At 44.1% G+C, this 20995-nt stretch overlaps 1 protein-coding gene across 6 annotated transcripts in view; it reads left to right on the forward strand.

The window, feature by feature from the left end:
* The first annotated feature begins 1120 nt into the window (after positions 1-1120).
* LOC134350565 (serine/threonine-protein kinase VRK1-like) overlaps positions 1121-20995 on the forward strand; it is a 102161-nt gene continuing 82286 nt past the window's right edge. Inside the window, exons 1-4 of one of the 6 annotated variants that reach the window (XM_063055930.1) lie at positions 1688-1923; positions 3345-3993; positions 12538-12678; positions 18094-18149. In XM_063055930.1, the coding sequence (XP_062912000.1) occupies positions 3864-3993; positions 12538-12678; positions 18094-18149 (327 nt within the window). In that variant the 5' untranslated portion in view covers positions 1688-1923; positions 3345-3863. The other 5 variants (XM_063055931.1, XM_063055934.1, XM_063055932.1 and 2 more) reach the window with 5 other exon arrangements.

A 20995-nucleotide genomic window follows, 5' to 3' on the forward strand; every position in this document is an offset into this window, starting at 1 on the left:
AAGGGTATGGGGAGTGGGGATGACTGGAAGAATTGGATCAGCCCATGATTGAATGGCCGAGCAGAATCAATGGGCCGAATGGCCTACTTCTGCTCCTATATCTTATGGTCTTATGGTTAATAGGAGGTTTAGGATATATCAGCTGGAAGGGCTAGAGCTTTGTGTGAAAAGTTCAGCTATTAATATTGTGACCGGAAGAATAGTGATAAGAGATTAGGATTCTGAAGAACCAAGTCCGTTTACTTTATTTACAGACACAGCTCAGAACAGGCCCTTCCAGCCCTTCGAGCCAATCCGCCAGCAACCTGGCCACCGATTTAACCTTAGCCTAATCACTAGGTAGCTTACAGTGACCAATTAACCTACTAACTGGTATGTCTTTGGACTGGGAGAGGAAACTGGAGCACTCGGAGGAAACTCACACATTCACGGGAGGACGTAGAAACTCCCTTCCAGATGTCAGAATTGAACTCCAACCGCCCCCCCCCCCAGCTGTAATAGCATTGCTACTCTACCATGGACCCCCCCCCCAACCCGTTGGAACAGTGAGCACTCAAAGAAGGATTTAACTGGGTGGTGGAGGAACAGGGCCATTGATGTGAAACTTTGTGAACAATAGATGAGACACTGGGTTCCTGAAGGGTTGCACCAGACAGGTAGGGTAGCGTTAAGCATCAAACTTGGTGCTTTAGATGATGACAAATGGAAACCATGAAGGAAGGGAACCAGCCCATGCAGGAATCAATCAGCGGCATCCGGAAAAATCAATTCAGTGATACAAGTCCCCAAAAGCGCAACGTCTTGTACTGGCTTGGTACCTCTTCTTAGAGATGCTGCCTGGCCTGCTGCGTTCACCAGCAACTTTTATGTGTGTTGCTTGAATTTCCAGCATCTGCAGAATTCCTGTTGTTTACGTCTTGTACTGGATTGGAGCAGAACTACTAAAGACCATACGCATTGCTGCATAATCCAGTAGAACTCGAAAAACAACTCAGCACCTTGTTCAAATACCCGAACATTTGCCTTACTCATTAGCTCAGTAAGAGTTGATGTCCCGAGTACGGACAACGCAGGGGTGCAGACTGTGGTTTGGATCTGAACCACCAGGGGTCGGAAAGGTAAAGAGGCTTACATCTGTGTCTGAGGTCCGGAGTTCCTGTATATTTCCCGCTACATTAAATGCACTTGAAAGAAAAATATTGTATCACTGCGTGATAGGCAAGGAAGTGAAAGTAAACTGTGTTTGGGTCCGATAGATTCTCGGAGCTTTAGTGTACAGTCTTTCGGTACTCGGGTCGGCTGCTCCCGAGTCCCAGCATTCGCTCCTGCACTTCGCAACAAGTGCTGGGTGCGTTGCTCATTTCACCTTTGTTGCAGCGTGGTTTAGGACAAAATCAAGATACTGGCGTTGTCCCTCATCTTCCCACTTTCCTACAAACTTATGTAAAGTTTATTCTCATCTGTAAACTGCTCTTCAGTTTCGGTTCCTCAGTGGAACTGAAATAATTTATTCAAAAATCCTAAGCAGCTCCACGCTTCGGGAGAATTTCTGGCGGTATCCAAGCGTCGCTACTCGAGTTCCCAGGAAGGACGTCAGTTCCAACTACTATTCAGTACGGAAAGGTAATGGGACTAAAAGATTTAAACGTTTTCTCAGGTAGCGACTGCGGCATTTTGCTCTCTGCAGAGTCCCTAACTCTACTCGGGCAAAGCGCTTACATTCTGTGTTCCCGGCCTGAGGCTCGGCGCTCGGAGCCGGCAGCTGTCAATCAAGCGGTCCGGGTCTGCGCGCCCTGAGTTTCCGGCCAGCTGGAAAGTTCGTCGATTTATCTTCAACAAAATGTATTCTTTTTGTCGTTAAGCTTTTGTTTTTAGTAGTCCGGTGATGTAAAGCACTAACAAGAGGCCATGAAAATGTGAAAGGTAGACTTTAAAACGATTAGTGAGAAATTAACGAAGAGTGACCATGTTTAAACTGGAGTAATAAAGGCCAAAAAATAGTTGGGCGGAACACTCACCAAATCAGATCACAGCAGTGCGAAACTACTTTTCTCCTATCTAGTATTTGCAGCGTTTTCGGTATTATTTATTTTGGCCGCGGACTAAATAATGAATGAGCCTCCCGTTTAATTAATTAAAAATAGGCGATTTACAACATTAGGATAGGCTTGAGGTGTTAATTCTTTGTCGGCGAGCAGAATCTTGCAGTACTCGCGTATCCGTTGGTGGAAATGAAACTGAAACTATGGATACGATGTTAAGAATGCCCGTCATCTCCAAACCCAAACGGAAACTCGGAAGAAGCTTGGCTTCAGTTCGTGGATATTCGTGTATTGTCAATCATGGCCGTAACTATGTCTAACATTCTACAGGTTAACTACTCCTGACATATTTGTACAGGCCTTTCATGGCAAAGAAGTTGGAAGGATATGCAGAATCAACAAGATTTATTGCTAAATGATTTGTGACCTTTGTGTGTGGGCTATATGTGCTCACATACAGGATGTGATTCATGCATGCCCACCTGTTGCTCTAGAAGGAGTGGTGCACGTTGTGGGGTATTGCATGGTGGGTTGGAAGGGGGGAGAGTGAGATGCTGGGCTTTACATGGGGTAGCTCATAGTGTGACATCCACAGCTGAGCAAAGGGAGTGGTAGGGATGGAGAGGGGTCTAGTTTAAGAGAATGAGATCTGGTGATGGATACTGGGTGGAGGAATTGTCTGCAATTGGGGTGGTGTGGCCTTTCGGCATTCAGTGGATGAGAGCTATTTCATGTCAGTGGCTGTATACGTTATCAACAAGATGCAGTTTGCCAGTCTTGGCAGAACTGGAGGGAAATTCCATTAACCCTTAATTAGTTTTCAATGGAAGTTTTCTTTCCACAATCCCTTGTGCAAGATTTAACATGATATTAATTATTATCATTTACCACAATAGAGTCCTGTTGGCTTTGTAGCTCTTCTTTTCCCTGTCCCGCATATTAAATGGTAGACATACCCTAATTCTGATTTGGGGTGAGATTCCTGTGCTTCAGAAGTTAAGCCTTCGAAGTACACAGCCATACTCTGTATCAGAATCAATATTTTCTTTATAGTATTTCAAAACAGTGGCAAGTTTATGCCCACTAGGAATGGATGATGATTTTTCCAGTTAATTCAGTGCAGCATTATTTAAAGTAATGTTTCCAAATGCCCACCCCTGCACCTTCCATTTTGTAAACTAATAGTGCACAGGCGTGTAAAATTTTATCTGTGGATGACCCTAAACAGCTTTACTCTCTGCATCTCATTACTATTGCATCGTCAATAACCATAATCTATTACTTAATTCCCTTTCAATATAGGATAAACTTCAACCAAATGAATTGCTTGTTGTTGATGTCTGGACTGGAGTTGGATGTATTTAGGATCATCTGGGACACTGAGCTCATGAAAATGTCTTTTTTACTTTTCTAATATCTGTTTTTCACCATAAGAGTGTTTCTGTGACTGTTAGAGCCTGCAACTTACAGCTTGGAGTCCGTTTGAGTGAACCAGTGCTTTATGTCTCCGAGAAGATTCTGGGAAGCGAGCGCGCACTCGGATGGCCTTGATGTGAAGAAACTTCGAGATGGTGCATGAGCTGATATTCAACTCCATTTTTCCAGTTGAAGCGCTCATTAATTGACGATTAAAGCATCGAGAAAGATTGAGGCAAATGCAGAAGGCGAGTGAGAGTTCAGCACCTACTGTCTTCCTTCTGATTGCTGCAGGAGAAGGAGTCTGTGAGCGGCCTAACGCTGTGTGGCTCGCTGTGGCAGGGGATAGACTTCTCTGCCTCATGTGGTGTCCTCTCTTTCAAGGAATGTTGGTGATATCGTAGGATGGTGTCATGGTTTTGCGTTTATGGATTGGACTATTGCGTTTATGGACTGTGGACTTTTTTTCAGACTTATGGTCTTTATATACTGTTTTTTTTTATCACCCGCTTTTTTTCCGTTCTGTTGTGCGAAGGTAGGAGACTTGGCATTTGATGTTCTGTTAGTTTTTTGTGTGGGGGAGGGTTTCTTTGGGGGTCGATGTTCTTGTTCCATTTTTGTGTAGGGAAGGGGGTTTTGGGGATTGATCTTCAGGATGCTGTTCTTTTTTGTGCTGGGGGGGAGTGGGTGGGCTTGATGTTTCTCTCTGAACAATTTTCATGTTCTTTGTTTCATGGCTATCTAGAGAAGACTAAAATTTCAGTGTTGTATATGGATCCATGCTTTGATAAATTAACCTTTGAACCTTTGTAGTCTTATACTAAGGGGATAACAACCAAGATAGAAGCTTCGGATAGATAGGTGAGCACTAGTAGGTATAACTCTTTGGACACTGTTGGGGGTGGGGAGGAATGAAGGTTGATCTTTGTGTGGCTGGCAGTTGCAGTCAAGTCTCTGGCACTGTGACCAGTTCAGAGGGAAAAAGTGCAGTCAGATAGAGGAATAGTGATAGGATACTGAACATGAGGGGGACATACAGGAGAGCGTGTTGCCTCAGAAGAGACACCGTGATCATGTGTTGGCCTCCCTGTTGCAATGGTTAAAGATATCTCTGAGTTGTTGCAGCATATTTGTGAGATGTCGAGTGAACAGACAGTGGTTGGTGTACATTTTGGTGTAAATGACATACAATGTGGAGAAAAAGTATTCACCCTCTCTTTGGAAGTTTTCATGTTTTATTGTTTTACAATGTTGAATCATAGCGGATTTAATTTGGCTTTTTTTGACTCTAATCAACAGAAAAAGATCCTTCCGTGCCAAAGTGAAAACAGATCTCTACAAAGTGATCTAAATTAATTACAAATATAAAACACAAAATAATTGATTGCTTTAAGTGTTCACCCTGTTAATATGACAGCAAATCATCACTGTTGCAGCCAATTGGTTTTAGAAGTCACGTAATTAGTTAAATTGAGATCTGTTTTTGGAGACCTGTGTGCAGTCAAGGTGTTTCAATTGATTGTGGTAAAGATACACATGTATCTGGAAGGTCCAACTGCTGGTGAGTCAGTATCCTGGTTAAGAACTACACCGTGAAGACAAAAGAACACTCCAAGCAGCTCCGCGAAAACGTTATTGAAAAACACAAGTCAGGAGATGGAGATAAGAAAATTTCCAAGTCACTGAGCATCCCTTGGAGTACAGTTCAGTCAATCATCAAGAAATGGAAAGAATATGGCACAGTTGTAAATCTGTCAAGAGCAAGCTATCCTCAAAAACTGAGTGACCGTGCAAGACTAGTGAGGGAGGCCACCAAGAGACCTATGACAACTCTGGAGGAGTTACAAGCTTCAGTGGCTGAGATGGAAGAGACTGCGCAGATAACTGTTACCCAGGTGCTACGCCAGTTATAGTTTTATGGGCGAGTGGCAAAGAGAAAGCCACTGTTGAAAAACTCACATGAAATCTTGGCTAGAATTTGCCAGAAGGCATGTGAGGGACTCTGAAGTCAGCTGGAGGAAGGTTCCATAGTCTGATGAAACCAAAATTGAGCTCTTTGGCCATTAGACTAAACACTATGTTTGGCGTAAGCCACACACCGCCCATCATCAAAATCACACCATCCCTACCATGAAGCATGGTGGTAGCTGCATCATGCTGTAGGGATGCTTCACTGCAGTGGGCCCTGGAAGGCTTGTGAAGGTAGAGGATTAAATGAATGCAGCAAAATATAGGGAAATCCTGGAGGAAAACCTGATGCAGTCTGCAAGAGAACTAAAACATAGAAACTTCCAAGGGAGGTAAGTACATTTTATTGCACTGTAGATAAGGTCCTGCAGAATGAGGATGGGGAGTTAGGTAAGAAGTTAAAAAGCAGGACCTTGAGGGTAGTGATCTCCAAATCATTCCCAGGGCCTCATGCCTGCAAGATCGGAAATAGGAGGGTAGGCCAGTTGAATGCGTGGCGGAGCAGCTGCTGCACAGGTCAGGTATTTACAGCCTTGGACTATTGGGATCTCTGGAGCAATGGGTGACCTATACCTGTACATTATAGGAAGGACATGGAAGATTTAGAGACAAATCTGAGATTAATTTTCTTGCAGACATTCACAGTAAATAGAAGAAACACAATAGAATCAGTGAAAGACCACATCCACCAGACTGGCCGGCAACCAGTGTGCATAAAACAACAAACTGTACAAATAAAAAAGAAAGAAGAAAAAAAAAATTAATAAATATTGAAAACATGAAATGAAGGGTCCTTAAAAGTGAGTCCATCGGTTGTGGGAATAGTTCGATGTTGTGTTGAGTGTCGTTATCCTCTCTGGTTCAAGAGCCTGATGGTTGAGGGGTAATAACTGTTCCTGAATCTGGTGGTGTGGGTCCCGAGGCTCCTGTACCTCCTTCCTAATGGCAGCTGTGAGAAGAGAGCGTGGCCTAGATGGTGGGGTCCTTGATGATGGTTGCTGCTTTCCTCTAATAGCACTCCTTGTAAACATGCACAGTGATGTAGAGGGCTTTACCCGTAATGGATTGTATACATTTTCCATTCAAGGACATTGGTATTTCCATACCAGGTCATGATGCAGCCAGCCAATATACTCTCCACTACACATCTATATCTATACAAGTTTTTCAGCATTTTAGATGTCATGCTGAATCTTCACAGACTCCTGAGAAAGTAGAGGACCTGCCATAATTTCTTTGTAATAGCATTTTTGCTGGACAGGACAGATCCTCTGAAATGATAACACCCTGGAATTTAAAGTTGCTGACCCTCTCCATCTCCGATCCCCCATTAAGATCTGGCTTGAGGACCTACCGTTTCCTTCTGAAGTCAATAATCAGCTCCGTGGTCTTGCTGACATTGAGTGAAAGGTCATTGTTGTGGCACCACTCAGCCAGATCTTCAGTCTCCCTTCTTTATGCTGATTCATCACCACCTTTGACTGGGCCAACATCAGTGATGTCACCAGCAAACTACGTACGGCATTGGAGCTGTGGTTATCCTCACAGTCATAAGTATAAAGTGAGTAGAGCCAGGGGGCACGTGTGCTGATGGTGATTGTGGAAGAGGTATTGTTTCCCATCTGAACTGACTGGAGTCTTGTGAGGATAGGTTGAGTGAGCTAGGGCTTTTTTCTTTAGAGTAAAGGAAAATGACAGCTGACTTGATAGAAGTGTACAAGATGATAAAGAGGCATAAATTGAGTGGACAACCAGAGACTCTCCCAGGGCGAAAATGACTAATGTGAGCAGGCATAACTTTAAGGTGTCGGGAGCAAAGTGTAAGGTGGATGTGAGAGGCAAGTTCATTACACAGAGCGGTGGGTCTGCAGCGCACACTGCCGGGGTGGTAATAAAGGTATATGCATTGGGCACATTTAAGAAATTAGATAGGCACATGGATGAAAGAAAACTGGAGGGCTGTGTAAGAGGGAAGGGTTAGATTGATCCCAGAGTAGGGTGAAATGTTGGAATAAACCATAGGCCGAAGAGCCTGTTTTGTGCTGTACTGTTCTATATTCTAAGGGGGATAGGTTGTACTTAAATCAGAGAGAAATCAGTATCCTTGCAGAGAAATTTGCAAATGTTACATGAGATGGTTTAAATTAGACTGACAGTGGGATGGGACTCTGAGCAGGGCAGTCATGGGATTAAGCACTAGCCACCAAGAGCAAGTCAAGTAATCAGGATGTTCAGGGGCAGAATAAAGACGACGAAAGAAATATTCGGTTAAACTGCATTTATTTCATAACAGGTAAGTTGTACAAACTGAAAGCATAGATTGAGTCCAGAATATTATTAGCCATAATGCAAACCCGGCAGAGAGAGGGGCAGGTTGGCAGCTCAGTATTCCAGAATACAGATAGTTCAGATTTGAAAGATAAATTAGAGAGGAGGGGGAGTTATCTTTTTAATGAGAGACCAAACAGTAACAGCAGTACTTAGAGATGCCATCCATGGGGGATTGTTAAGTCTGGCCATATGTGTGAACTCAGAAGCAATGAAGGGATAGTCACTCTATTACAGACCTCCAATAGTCATTCTAGTGGGGATGTATTACAGACCTCCAATAGTCACTCTAGTGGGGATGTATTACAGACCTCCAATAGTCACTAGTGGGGATGTAACACAGACCTCCAATAGTCACTCTAGTGGGGATGTAACACAGACCTCCAATAGTCACTCTAGTGAGGATGTATTACAGACCTCCAATAGTCACTCTAGTGGAGGTGTATTACAGACCTCCAATAGTCACTCTAGTGGGGATGTACTACAGACCTCCATTAGTCACTCTAGTGGGGATGTAACACAGACCTCCTATATTCACTCTTGTGGGATGTACTCCAGACTTCCAATAGTCACTCTAGTGGGGATGTACTATGGACCTCCAATAGTCACTCCAGTGGGGATGTATTACAGACCTCCAATAGTCACTCTAGTGGAGGTGTATTACAGACCTCCAATAGTCACTCTAGTGGGGATGTACTACAGACCTCCATTAGTCACTCTAGTGGGGATGTAACACAGACCTCCTATATTCACTCTTGTGGGATGTACTCCAGACTTCCAATAGTCACTCTAGTGGGGATGTACTATGGACCTCCAATAGTCACTCCAGTGGGGATGTATTACAGACCTCCAATAGTCACTCTAGTGGGGATGTATTACAGACCTCCAATAGTCACTCTAGTGGGGATGTATTACAGACCTCCAATAGTCACTCTAGTGGAGGTGTATTACAGACCTCCAATAGTCACTCTAGTGGGGATGTACTACAGACCTCCATTAGTCACTCTAGTGGGGATGTAACACAGACCTCCTATATTCACTCTTGTGGGATGTACTCCAGACTTCCAATAGTCACTCTAGTGGGGATGTACTATGGACCTCCAATAGTCACTCTAGTGGGGATGTATTACAGACCTCCAATAGTCACTCTAGTGGGGATGTATTACAGACCTCCAATAGTCACTCTAGTGGGGATGTATTACAGACCTCCAATAGTCACTCTAGTGAGGATGTATTACAGACCTCCAATAGTCACTCTAGTGGGGATGTATTACAGACCTCCAATAGTCACTCTAGTGGGGATGTATTACAGACCTCCAATAGTCACTCTAGTGGGGATGTATTACAGACCTCCAATAGTCACTCTAGTGGGGATGTATTACAGACCTCCAATAGTCACTCTAGTGAGGATGTATTACAGACCTCCAATAGTCACTCTAGTGGCGATGTATTACAGACCTCCAATAGTCACTCTAGTGGGGATGTATTACAGACCTCCAATAGTCACTCTAGTGAGGATGTATTACAGACCTCCAATAGTCATTCTAGTGGCGATGTATTACGGACCTCCAATAGTCACTCTAGTGAGGATGTATTACAGAGCACCAATAGTCACTCTAGTAGGAATGTATTACAGACTTCCAATAGCCAGTGGGAATTTGAGGAGCAGGTATGTAGAGAAATTGTGCTTAGCTGTAAGAATATTAGGATTGTAATACTAGGAGATTTTAAATTCCTCGTTATTGACTGAGCCACCCTGAGGGTTAGGGACCTGGATGGGGTGGAATTTGTAAAATGCATCAAGGAAAGTTTCCCGAGTCAAAATATAGAAGGTCCTAGTTAGAAAGGTGTAATCCTGGACTTCCTCTTGGGGATAGGCAGGGCAAGCAATTGAAGTGGTAGTTAGGGAGGTCTGTCAGCAACAGTATAGTGACCATAATTCGATTAATTTTGAAGTAGTGATGAAAAAGGATTAAACAGGTCTACAGGTTAGGGTCCTAAACTGAAGGAGAGCTAATTTTGAAGGTATTTAACATTAATAATTAGCCTTATTTGTTATATGTACATCGAAATGTACAATGTTTGTGTTAACCAACCAACCAGCACTGCCCAAGGATGTGTGGGCGGGCAGCCTGGAAGTGTTGCCATGCTTCTGGTGCAGACATAGCATGCCCACAACTTGCTAACCCTAACCGGCACACCTTCGGAGTGGGGAAGGAAACTGGAGCACCCAGAGGTAACCTACGTGGTCACAGAGAGAATATACAAACTCAGGCAATGGTGGCATTGAACCGAGTTGCTGTAATAGTATTAAATATCCGATAGCTCCTGGTAAAGGTGCCGAGAACTGGAAGGTGGCTAATGTTCTATTGTTCAATAACGGGAGCAAGGACGTGCCAGAGGATAACAGCCTGTCTGAGATCGGTAGTGGGGAAGTTTCTGGAGGGAATTCTGAGAAGACAGGATCTACCAGCATTTGGATAGACAAGAGTCTGTTCAGGAGGAGCTTGCTGTGTGCGTGGGAAGTCATGTTTGATGAATCTCTTAGAGTTCTTTAAAGAGGTAACCAAAAGGGAAGACGAATGTTGGGTAGCAAATGTTACCTATTTGGAGTTTGGTAAGGCCTTTAACAAGGTCCCACATGGTAGGTTGGTCTGGAGTATTAGATCCCATGGAATCCTGAGAAAGGTAGGTGGATTCGAAATTGGTTTGAATCTAGGAAGAGTGGATGGTGGTTGAAGTTTCTTGGAATGGAGGCTGATGACTAGTGTGCTGCAGGGTTTGTTGTTGGGACCCTTGTTTTCGTTATTTATATAAATGTATTGAGTACGAGTTTTGTACAGTAAATTCGTGGATGCCACGAAATTAGGTGCTGTTGATGGTGAAGTTATCATAGATCGCAAGGGGATCTTGATCAGTTAGGGAAGTGGGCCAAGGAGTGGCAAATGGATTTCAGTACAGGTAAAAATGAGGTGATGCGTTTTGGGAAATCAAACCACCATAGGGCTTACACTGTGAATGCTAGTGCAATGGAACAGAGAGATTTAGGAGTACAAGTGCATAGCCCATTGAAAGTGGCATCACAATTAAACAGCAGTGAAAAGGGCTTTTAATACACTGGAACACACATAAAAGTTGCTGGTGAACGCAGCAGGCCAGGCAGCATCTCTAGGAAGAAGTACAGTCAATGTTTCGGGCCGAGACCTTTCGTCAGGACTAACTGAAAGAAGAGATAGTAAGAGATTTGAAAGTGGGAGGGGGAGGGGGAGATCCAAAATGATAGGAGAAGACAGGAGGGGGAGGGATGGAGCCAAGAGCTGGACAGGTGATTGGCAAAAGGGATATGAGAGGATCATGGGACATGAGGCCCAGGGAGAAAGAAAGGGGGAGTGGGGAAGCCCAGAGGATGGGCAAGGAGTATAGTGAGAGGAAATAAATAATGGGTGGGGTACGAGGGGGAGGTGGGGCATTACCGGAAGTTAGAGAAGTCACTGTTCACGCCATCAGGTTGGAGGCTACCCAGACGGAATATAAGGTGTTGTTCCTCCAACCTGAGTGTGGCTTCATCTTTACAGTAGAGGAGGCAGTGGATAGACATATCAGAATGGGAATGGGACATGGAATTGAAATGTGTGGCCACTGGGTGATCCTACTTTCTCTGGTGGACAGAGCGTAGGTGTTCAGCAAAGCGGTCTCCCAATCTGCGTCAGGTCTTGCCAATATATAGAAGGCAGCATCGGGAGCACTGGATGCAGTATATCACCCCAGCCGACTCACAGATGAAGTCTCGCCTCACCTGGAAGGAGTGTCTGGGGCCCTGAATGGTAGTGAGGGAGGAAGTGTAAGGGCATGTGTAGCACTTGTTCCGCTGACAAGGATACGTGCCGAGAGGGAGATCGGTGGGAAGGGATTGAGGGGGGGGCGAATGGACAAGGGAGTCGCGTAGGGTGTGATCCCTGCGGAAAGTGAGGGGGGGTGGAGGAAGATGTGCTTAGTGGTGGGATCCCGTTGGAGGTGGCAGAAGTTACCTAGAATTATATGTTGGACCAGGAGGCTGGTGGGGTGGTAGGTGAGGACAAGGGGAACCCTATTCCTAGTAGGCTGGCAGAAGGATGGGGTGAGAACAGATGTGTTAATACACTGGCCTTCTTCAGTCAGGGCATTGAATTTAGGGTTGGGACATTGTGTTACATTTGTAAAAGTCTTTGGAGAGGCCACATTTGGAGTATTATGTATAGTTTTAATCACCCCTGCTATAAGAAGGATGTGGTTAAACTGGAAAGCATGCAGAGACGATTTACAGAGATGTTGCCAGAACTAGAAGTCCTAGGTTAAAGGGAGAGGTTGGCCAGTCTATATACCTTGGAATATAGAATGGGTGGTGACTTTAAGAGAAATATCTAAAATTATGAGAAGCATTTATATGGTGAACAGTAAAAATCTTTTCCACATGGTAGGGGAGTCCAAAACTACGTGGCATAGGTTTATGATGAGAGGGTAAAGATTTAAAAAGGACTCTGGAGGGCACCTTTTTCATGCAGAGAGTGGTGAGTACATGGAATGAATTTCCAGAAGATGATTGAGGCAGGTACAATAGGGTTATTTAGGAAGGACTTGGATAGGTAGATGGAGGGGCTCTTTATTCTCTGAATCATAAGGCATTAGCATAAACAATTGTGGGAAAGTGAGCAAAAAGATTATGGTCAACAGAACCCTTGAAATAAGTGCTAATTCCTTTTTCAGCTTCCACATACAAAAGTAACACCAGTCTTGTTCTTTATAGGAATTATGCCGCCCAAGGGCACCACACGAAAGAAGCTTCCTGAACCCCTGCCTGTGGGATTGGTTCTGACAGATTCTGAGAAAAGACATTGGAAACTTGGGAAAGTTATTGGCAGCGGTGGATTTGGACTGATTCACTTAGGTAAAGAATATCTTTTTGCACAGTTTCTTTGTTGAGACAGCCTGAGCTTTTTAAGTGATTCACGGTCAACAAACATTCAGTATTTATTGTTTTACTGGGAGGTTGCTTTGCATCAGAGAGCTATGTGGTGGCAAGGAACCTCAGAGTATCACAAACTGAATCCATCCTGATATTCTGATGAGTCTCCATTTAGTTTTCTTCAACATCAAGGGGAAACTCAGTCTACTAATGTAGCTATAAAGCTTTTGACTTTCGTCCTGTGGGAAAAGTGTGTCCAAAACCGCATTATTCCCTGCAAGATGCATTGCTCCTAGTATTGCTTGTGGCAGTTAATGAAAAGCAAAGTGTGAGGGATGTTCTTCGTTAATTTTAATTTTATTTATTAATTCGTTGTATCAATTGTATGATCAATTCCATCCATATTAAACCCTAATTCAGAATATACTTTCTCTCCATTCCTGGATAACTCTAAGCTATAAGACAGTGTTATCCAGAAACAGAGAGAAAGATTATTAGTTCATGATATTATTATCCAGATAAATTTTTGTAAGTGCAATGAAATTCAACACATTTATAAGGTGAGCCAAGTTATTTGACAACAGTCCAGTGAAGTGTAGTTTTTGCCTTATTATCTTAGAACTATCAGTCACTTATTGGAGCCCCAGTAATAGTGGCCAGCAAACCTGATATTGTTCCTGACAGAATAGGAGCGTAAGTATTCCAAGGGATTAGAACAAAACAGCAAAGTCTTTTATTTCCAATAAATACATCAGTCCGCAAAAGTTTACTCAGTTGCTCTTTTTGCACAGTAAGCGTAGTTTTGGTCTCTGGCAGATGTTAAGTGGCCAATTTGATGTGTTTTGGAAAATATTGACACCAGCATCAAAGATTGAGCAAACTTGGTGCAAATTTGTGATCTTGACTCAAAAAGCATGGTGCTGGAAGCTGTCAAAACAGGCAGATCAGATTACCTGAGCATGACATGGTGCAGCCAGGTGTGTTGAGAGCTCATGAGGTTCTACAACTTAAATATTTTTGGTTGGAAATATCTTTTTGATGTATTAAATGCTGAAATATATTTAATTACTGAGAAACTGACAGGTGTATACCAGTGAAACATTGAGTCATAATGGAAACATAATATTGTTCTAATTTATATTCCTTTAACTACAATATTCAACTGATTTTACTTAACAATTGATAATAACAGTAATACTTGACAATAAACTTTGGTTTCTAAACTAATTAAGGATAGTTAACATAGAAATCTACAGCACATTACAGGCCCTTTAGCCCACAATGTTGTATGGACCATGTAACCTACTTTAGAAACTGCATAGAACTCGCCTCTACTTTTCTAAGCTCCATGTACCTATCTGAGTCTCTTAAAAGACCCTATTGTATCCACCTCCACCATCATCACTGGCAGTGCATTCCACACATCCACCACACTCTGTGTGGAAAAACTTAGCTCAGACATACCCTTTGTACTTACTTCCAAGCACCTTATAACTATGTCTCCTCATGTTAGCCATTTTAGCCCTGGGAAAAAGCCTCTGGCTAGCCATACAATCAATGCCTCTCATCATTTTATACACCACTATCAGGTCACCTCTCATCCTCTGTCGCTCCAAAGAGGAAAAAATCAAGTTCACTCAAACTATTCTCATAAGGCATACTCTCCAATCCAGGCAACATCCTTGTAAATTTTCTCTGAACTCTTTCTATAGTATCCACATCCTTCCTGTAGTGAGGTGACCAGAAATGAACACAGTGGGGTCTAACTAAGGTCTTATATAGCTGTAACATTACCTTATGGCTCTTGAATTCAATCCCACAGTTGATGAAGGCCAGCACATCATACGCCTTCTTAACAACACTGTCAACTTGCGTAGCAGCTTTGAGTATCCTGTGCACATGGACCCCAAGATCTCTCTGATCGTCCACACTGCCAAGCGTTTTACAATCAGTATTATATTCTGTCTTCAAATTTGACCTACCAAAATTAATCACTTCACACTTATCTGCATTGAAGTCCATCTGCCACTTCTCAGCCCAGTTCTGCATGCAATCTATGTTGCACTGTAAACTCTGACAATCCTCCTGACTATCCACAACACCCCCAACTTTTGTGTCATCAGCAAATTTACTAACCCCCCCACCCCCACTTCTTCATCCAGGTCACTTACAAAAATCACAAGAGGAGGGGTCCTAGAACAGATCCCTGTGGAACACCACTGGTCACCTTCCTCCATGCAGAATACGAACCATCTATAATCACCCTTTGCCTTCTGTGGGCAAGCCAATTCTGCATCCACAAAGCAAGGTCTCCTTGGATCCTATGCCTCATTGTGTTCTGAATGAGCCTTGCATGGGGTACCTTATTAAATGCCTTACTGAAATCTATATACACTACATCAACTGCTCTACCTTCATCAATGTGTTTTGTTACATCCTGAAAGAATTCAGTCACGTTTGTAAGGTATGACCTGCTCTTGACAAAGCCATTCTGACTATTCCTAATCAGCAAACGCAAGGAAATCTGCAGATGCTGGAAATTCAAGCAACACACACAAAAAATGCTGGTGAATGCAGCAGGCCAGGCAGCATCTATAGGAGGAGGTACAGTCGACGTTTCAGCTCTTAGCTCCATCCCTCCCTGTCCTGTCTTCTCCTATCATTTCGGATCTCCCCCTCCCCCTCCCACTTTCAAATCTCTTACTATCTCCTCTTTCAGTTAGTCCTGACGAAGGGTCTCGGCCCGAAACGTCGACTGTACCTGTTCCTATAGATGCTGCTTGGCCTGCTGCGTTCACCAGCATTTTTTGTGTGTGTTGATCCCTAATCAGATTATGTCTCTCCAAATGCTCGTAGATCCTGCCTGTCAGGATCTTCTCCAACAACTTGCCCACCACTGAAGTAAGACTCACTGGTCTATAATTTCCTGGGTTACCTCTACTCCTTTTCTTGAACAAGGGAACAAAATTCACAAACTTCCAATCCTCTGGTACTTCTCCTGTCCCTATTGATGATGCAAAGATCATTACCATATCCTCCCTGGTTTCCCACCATAGCCTGGGGTATGTCTTGTCCAGTTCCGATGACTTATCTAACTTAATGCCTTTCAAAATCTCCAGAACATCCTCATTCTTAATGTCTGTATACTCAAGCATTTCAGTCCGCTGTAAGTCATCCGCACAATTGCCAAGGTCCTTTTCAGGGATGAATACTGAAGCAAAGTATTCGTTAAATTCCTCTGCTAGCTCCTCCAGCTCCATGCGCATGTTTCCACTGTCGCTCCTGATTGGTCCTATTCTCACAGCTCATTCTCTTGCTCTTCACATACTTGTAGAAGGCCTTGGGGTTTTCCTTAATCCTGCTCACCTAGGCCTTCTCATAGCCCCTTCTAACTCTCCTAATTTCATTCTTGAGCTCCTTACTGGTACCTTTGTAATTTTCTAGAGCTCTAACAGTACCTAGCTTCTTGAACCTTTTGTAAGCTTTTCTTTTCTTCTTAACTAGATTTTCTACATCCTTTGTACACCATGGTTTGTTAACCCTACCATCCTTTCCTTGCCTCAATGGAACATACCTATGCAGAACACCATGCAAATGTTCCCTGAACATTTGCCACATTTCTGCCGTGTATTTCCCCGTGAACATCTGTTCCCAAGTTCCTGCCTAATAGCATCATATTTCCCCCTATCTCTGCTCCTTCCCTCTCCAGCCCTATGGTGAAGAAGATGGTTGTGATCACCACCTCCAAAGTGTTCTCCCATCGAGAGATCTGACACCTGACCAGGTTCATTTCCCAATACCAGATCAAGCCTCTCCTCTAGCTGGCTTATCTACATATTGTGTCAGGAAACCTTACTGAACACAGTTAACAAACTCCACCCCATCTAAACCCTTTGCTCTGAGGAGATAACAGTCAATATTAGGAAAGTTAAAATTACCCATCACTACAACCTTATTATTATTGCATCATTTTAGAATCTGCCTCCCTATCTACTCCTCGATATCTCCGTAACTATTGTGGGGGGGGGGGGGTCTGTAAAAAACACCCAATAGAGTGACTTCCTCCTTTTCTGCAGCTGTGATATCATGACATCCGAACAGACACCAAAATGTTAGTGTACAAAACAGTGGTAATCCCAACGCTGCTGCATGCATCAGAAACCTTGTCAACATACCAACGACATCTGAAGGCACTTGAAAAGTTCCATCAACGCTGTCTTGGAAACATCTTAAATATCAGCTGGGAAGATAGAAGAACCAACGTCAGTGTGCTAGTTGAAGCAAAAACAACAAGCATTGAAGCCTGCGTCATCAAGAACCAACTAAGATGGAGTGGTCACGTTGTTTGGATGAAAGACGAACGTCTGCCGAAACAAATCTTCTACTCCCAGCTTAAAGAAGGCAAACATAAAAGAGGCGGACAACAGAAGAGATTCAAAGACATCTTAAAAGCCAACAAGAAGAAATGTAACATCGACATCAACAATTGCGAAACCAATGCCAAGGACAGGAAACTCTGGGAAGCTATCATCTGAGAAGGAACAGCAACTTTCGAAGCCAACAGATGTGCAGAATTAGAAGAAAAGAGAAGAAAATGGAAAGAGAGGCAGCAACAACCAAAGCCCGATCTGCCATCTGGAACTACTTGTCCTAAATGCGGAAGAATTTTCAAAGACAAGATTGGACTCATAAGCCACTTGAGAGCCCATAAATAAATCAACAGAACGAAGGCCATCATCCTCAACCTCGAAGGATAGTCACGATGATGACGATACTATCACTGATCAGCAGTGCTACTCCCCCACCTGTTTTACCTCCCTCCCTGTCCTATCTGAAACGTCTAAAGCCCAGCACATTTAGCAGCCACACCTGCCCCTGAGACATCCAAGTCTCTGTAACGTATTGACATCCATGTATTGATCCATGCTCTAAGTTCATCTGCCTTGCTGATGATACTCATGTTTCAGTTCTGTCCTGTTGCAAACTGAGCAACAGCAATGTTTTTGGGATTATGGTGTGTGCTTGGATTTTATTGAAGCCAGCACTAATTGATTGAAATAACTAATTCAGCACTGACTTAGGATCAACATTTGTAATTTCATGATATGCCATCTGTAGTTGGTGGTGGAAGGGTTGCGAGTACAAATATTATTCTGTAATCAGTTTACACAGATTAAACACAATATAAAGCCTTGTTTTATATCACTTTTCCTTTAGTAAGTAGATGATTACAAGTGCTTGAGAATGAAACTGGCAAATTTAACTGCTGAAAAAGCATTAGAGTACTGCCCAGTCAGAGCTGAGGTTTGAATAGGGTGGGGAATTCACTGGTGGATTTTTGTGTCAATAATCTCTGCATTGTTTAATTTTGTTTTTTTTTATTGTTTTTATTTCTAGCCTCTCCTGCTTCAGCAAATGATGTTGGGAATGATGCAAAATATGTTATTAAAATAGTAAGTACACTGCTTTCATGGAGGTAATTTTTGGATTATATTTGCTTGAAATCGAACCATCTGCTGCTTTCAGTTCCATTCAATGACACATTTTCAGCTTCTTTTGTTTGTTCCATGACACAGGTTTGTTCCATTTCATACAACTGAACTTCAAATCCAAAAGAGCTCCATATTGTTACAGAATTACAAACACGAGAAAAACTACAGATGCTGGAAACCCAAGCAACACACACAAAATGTTGGAGGAACTCAGCAGGCCAGGCAGCATCTATGGAAAAGAGTACAATCGATGTTTTGGGCCAAGACCCTTCAGCAGATCCTGTACTCCGTAAACAAACGACTGTACTCTTTTCCATAGATGCTGCCTGGCCTGCTGAGTTCCTCTAGTATTCTGTGAGTGTTGCCCAGATTGTTGTGTTGGCTGTACCCGTTTACAGAGCCCATTGATGGGGTCAGGTGACTGTTCCTCACAAGCTCATTGTTAACCTTATAATTTATATTTTCACATTGATATACAATCAACCTATTATTGCTGTTTTTTTCTTAATTCAGAAATAGAGCCCTTCTGGCCCAGTGAGCCCACACCACCCATGTGACCAGTTGACCTAGTAACCCACCCATCTTTGGGATGTGGGAGTAAACAAGCACCCGAAGGAAACCCAACATACAAACACCTTAGCAGTGGAAATTGGTCCTGGGTTGCTGTTACTGTGATAATGTTACACCAGTTGGCGCGCAGCAAAAATCATGTCCGCGCACCAACTCCAGGAAAAATGCCGGGAGCAACACAGCGACCTCTTCGTGACCTTTGTCGATCTAACCAAGGCTTTTGATACGGTCAGCAGAGAAGGCTTGTGGAAGATCATGGAGAAGTTTGGCTGCCCCAGCAAGTTCATCACAATCGTCCGGCAGTTCCACGACGGTATGATGGTGAAAGTTCTGGACGACGGCAACGAGTCGGAGGCGTTCCCAGTGACAAATGGCATCAAACAAGGCTGCGTTCTTGCCCCGACTCTGTTCAGTATGGTATTCTCTGCCATGCTGACAGATGCTTTCTGTAACTACGAAAAAGGAATCCACGTCAGGTACAGGACTGACGGCAGGTTGTTCAACCTTAGGCGCCTGCAGGCAGTTACAAAGGTGCGAGAGACTGTCATCAGAGACTTGTTGTTTGCTGATGACTGCGCAGTCAACGCCCACACAGAGCAGGAGATGCAGCGTGAAATGGACTGCTTCTCACAAGCCTGCGACAACTTCGGTCTCACTATCAGCACCAAAAAGACCGAAGTTATGTACCAGCCTGCCCCAGGAAAGCCATACCAGGAACCGCGCATCACGGTGAAGGGCCAGAACCTCCAGGCAATCGACAACTTCACCTACCTGGGCAGCATACCCTCTTGCGCAGTGAACATAGACACTGAGGTCAACAATAGGATTGCCAAAGCCAGCGCCGCCTTTGGGAACGTCTGGGAGCAGAGAGGACTCAGCCTTACCACCAAGCTGAAGGTCTACTGTGCAGTGGTCCTTACCACCCTCCTTTACGCCAGCGAGACCTGGACTGTCTACAGCAGACACGCCAAACAGCTCAACCACTTTCACCTGAGCTGTCTCCACAGACTCCTCCACATCAGGTGGCAGGACAAAGTCCCCGCACGGAAATCCTGGAACGAGCTGGGTTCTGCAGCGTCTACACCCTCCTGCTGAAAGCCCAAGCCAGGTGAGCTGGACATGTGGTCAGAATGCCAGACAGCCGATTGCCTAAGCAGCTGCTGTACAGAGAACTGTGACAGGGCAAGCACTCAGTCGGGGGGCAGAAGAAACGTTTCAAAGACTGCCTCAAAGTGTCCCTCAAAGGCCTGGGTGTCGACATCAACACGTGGGAGACGCTTGCCCTCGACCGTCCAGCTTGGCGCAGCAAGATCACCACAGGAGCCCGTGCAGCTGAAGTCAGGCGCATCATCGAGGCGCAACGAAAGCGTGCTGTGCGCAAGGCCCGAGCAGCATCCACTGCCACCACAGCACCCACCCTCTTGTGTCCCACATGTGGGCAAGCCTTCAGGGCCCAGATTGGCCTGATCAGTCACCTCCGGACCCACAGCCACCAATCTCCCATTTGACTTTGAAGCCATGGTCATCTTCGACTACGAAGGACGAACAACAACAATGTTACACCAACCACTACACCACCATGCCACCACAAATTATTGATGATTTGCGACATTTTTGTAATTTCATCATCGAGCACAAAAGCAATCTCTCGGCCTATCTCGTCCATGCCGAACTGTTATTCTGGCTTGTCCCATCGACCTCCAGCTGGACAATAGCTCTCCGTGCCCCTCCCGTCCAAGTACAGCAACTTCTTTGAAGTGCTGAAATCAAACCCACATCCATCACTTCCACACTCTCACCACCCTCTGAGTGAAGAAGTTCCCCTTCAATACTTCTCCTTTCACCCTTAACCCAAGCCCTCTAGTTCTAGTTTCACCCAACTTCAGTGGAAATGACCTACTTGCATTAACCCTATCTATACCCCTCATAATTTTGTATACCTTTATCAAATCTCCCCTTGCTCCCCTACTCTCCAGGGAATAAAGTTTTAACCTTTCCAACCTTTCCTATAACTCAAGTCCTGGCAACATCCTTGTAAATTTTCCCCTGTACTCCTTCAGTCTTATTGTTATCTTCAGCAGGTCGGGCAGCATCCGTGGAAACGATGAGTCGATGTTTCAGGCCGGAACACTTTGTCAGGATGAAGGGTTCCGGCCCGAAACGTCGACTCATTGTTTCCACGGATGCTGCCAGACCTGCTGAGTTCCTCCAGTGTGTTGTGAGTGTTGCTTTGATCT

This window comes from Mobula hypostoma, chromosome 8, assembly GCF_963921235.1.
Source record: "Mobula hypostoma chromosome 8, sMobHyp1.1, whole genome shotgun sequence".
Classification (NCBI taxonomy): Eukaryota; Metazoa; Chordata; class Chondrichthyes; order Myliobatiformes; family Myliobatidae; genus Mobula; species Mobula hypostoma.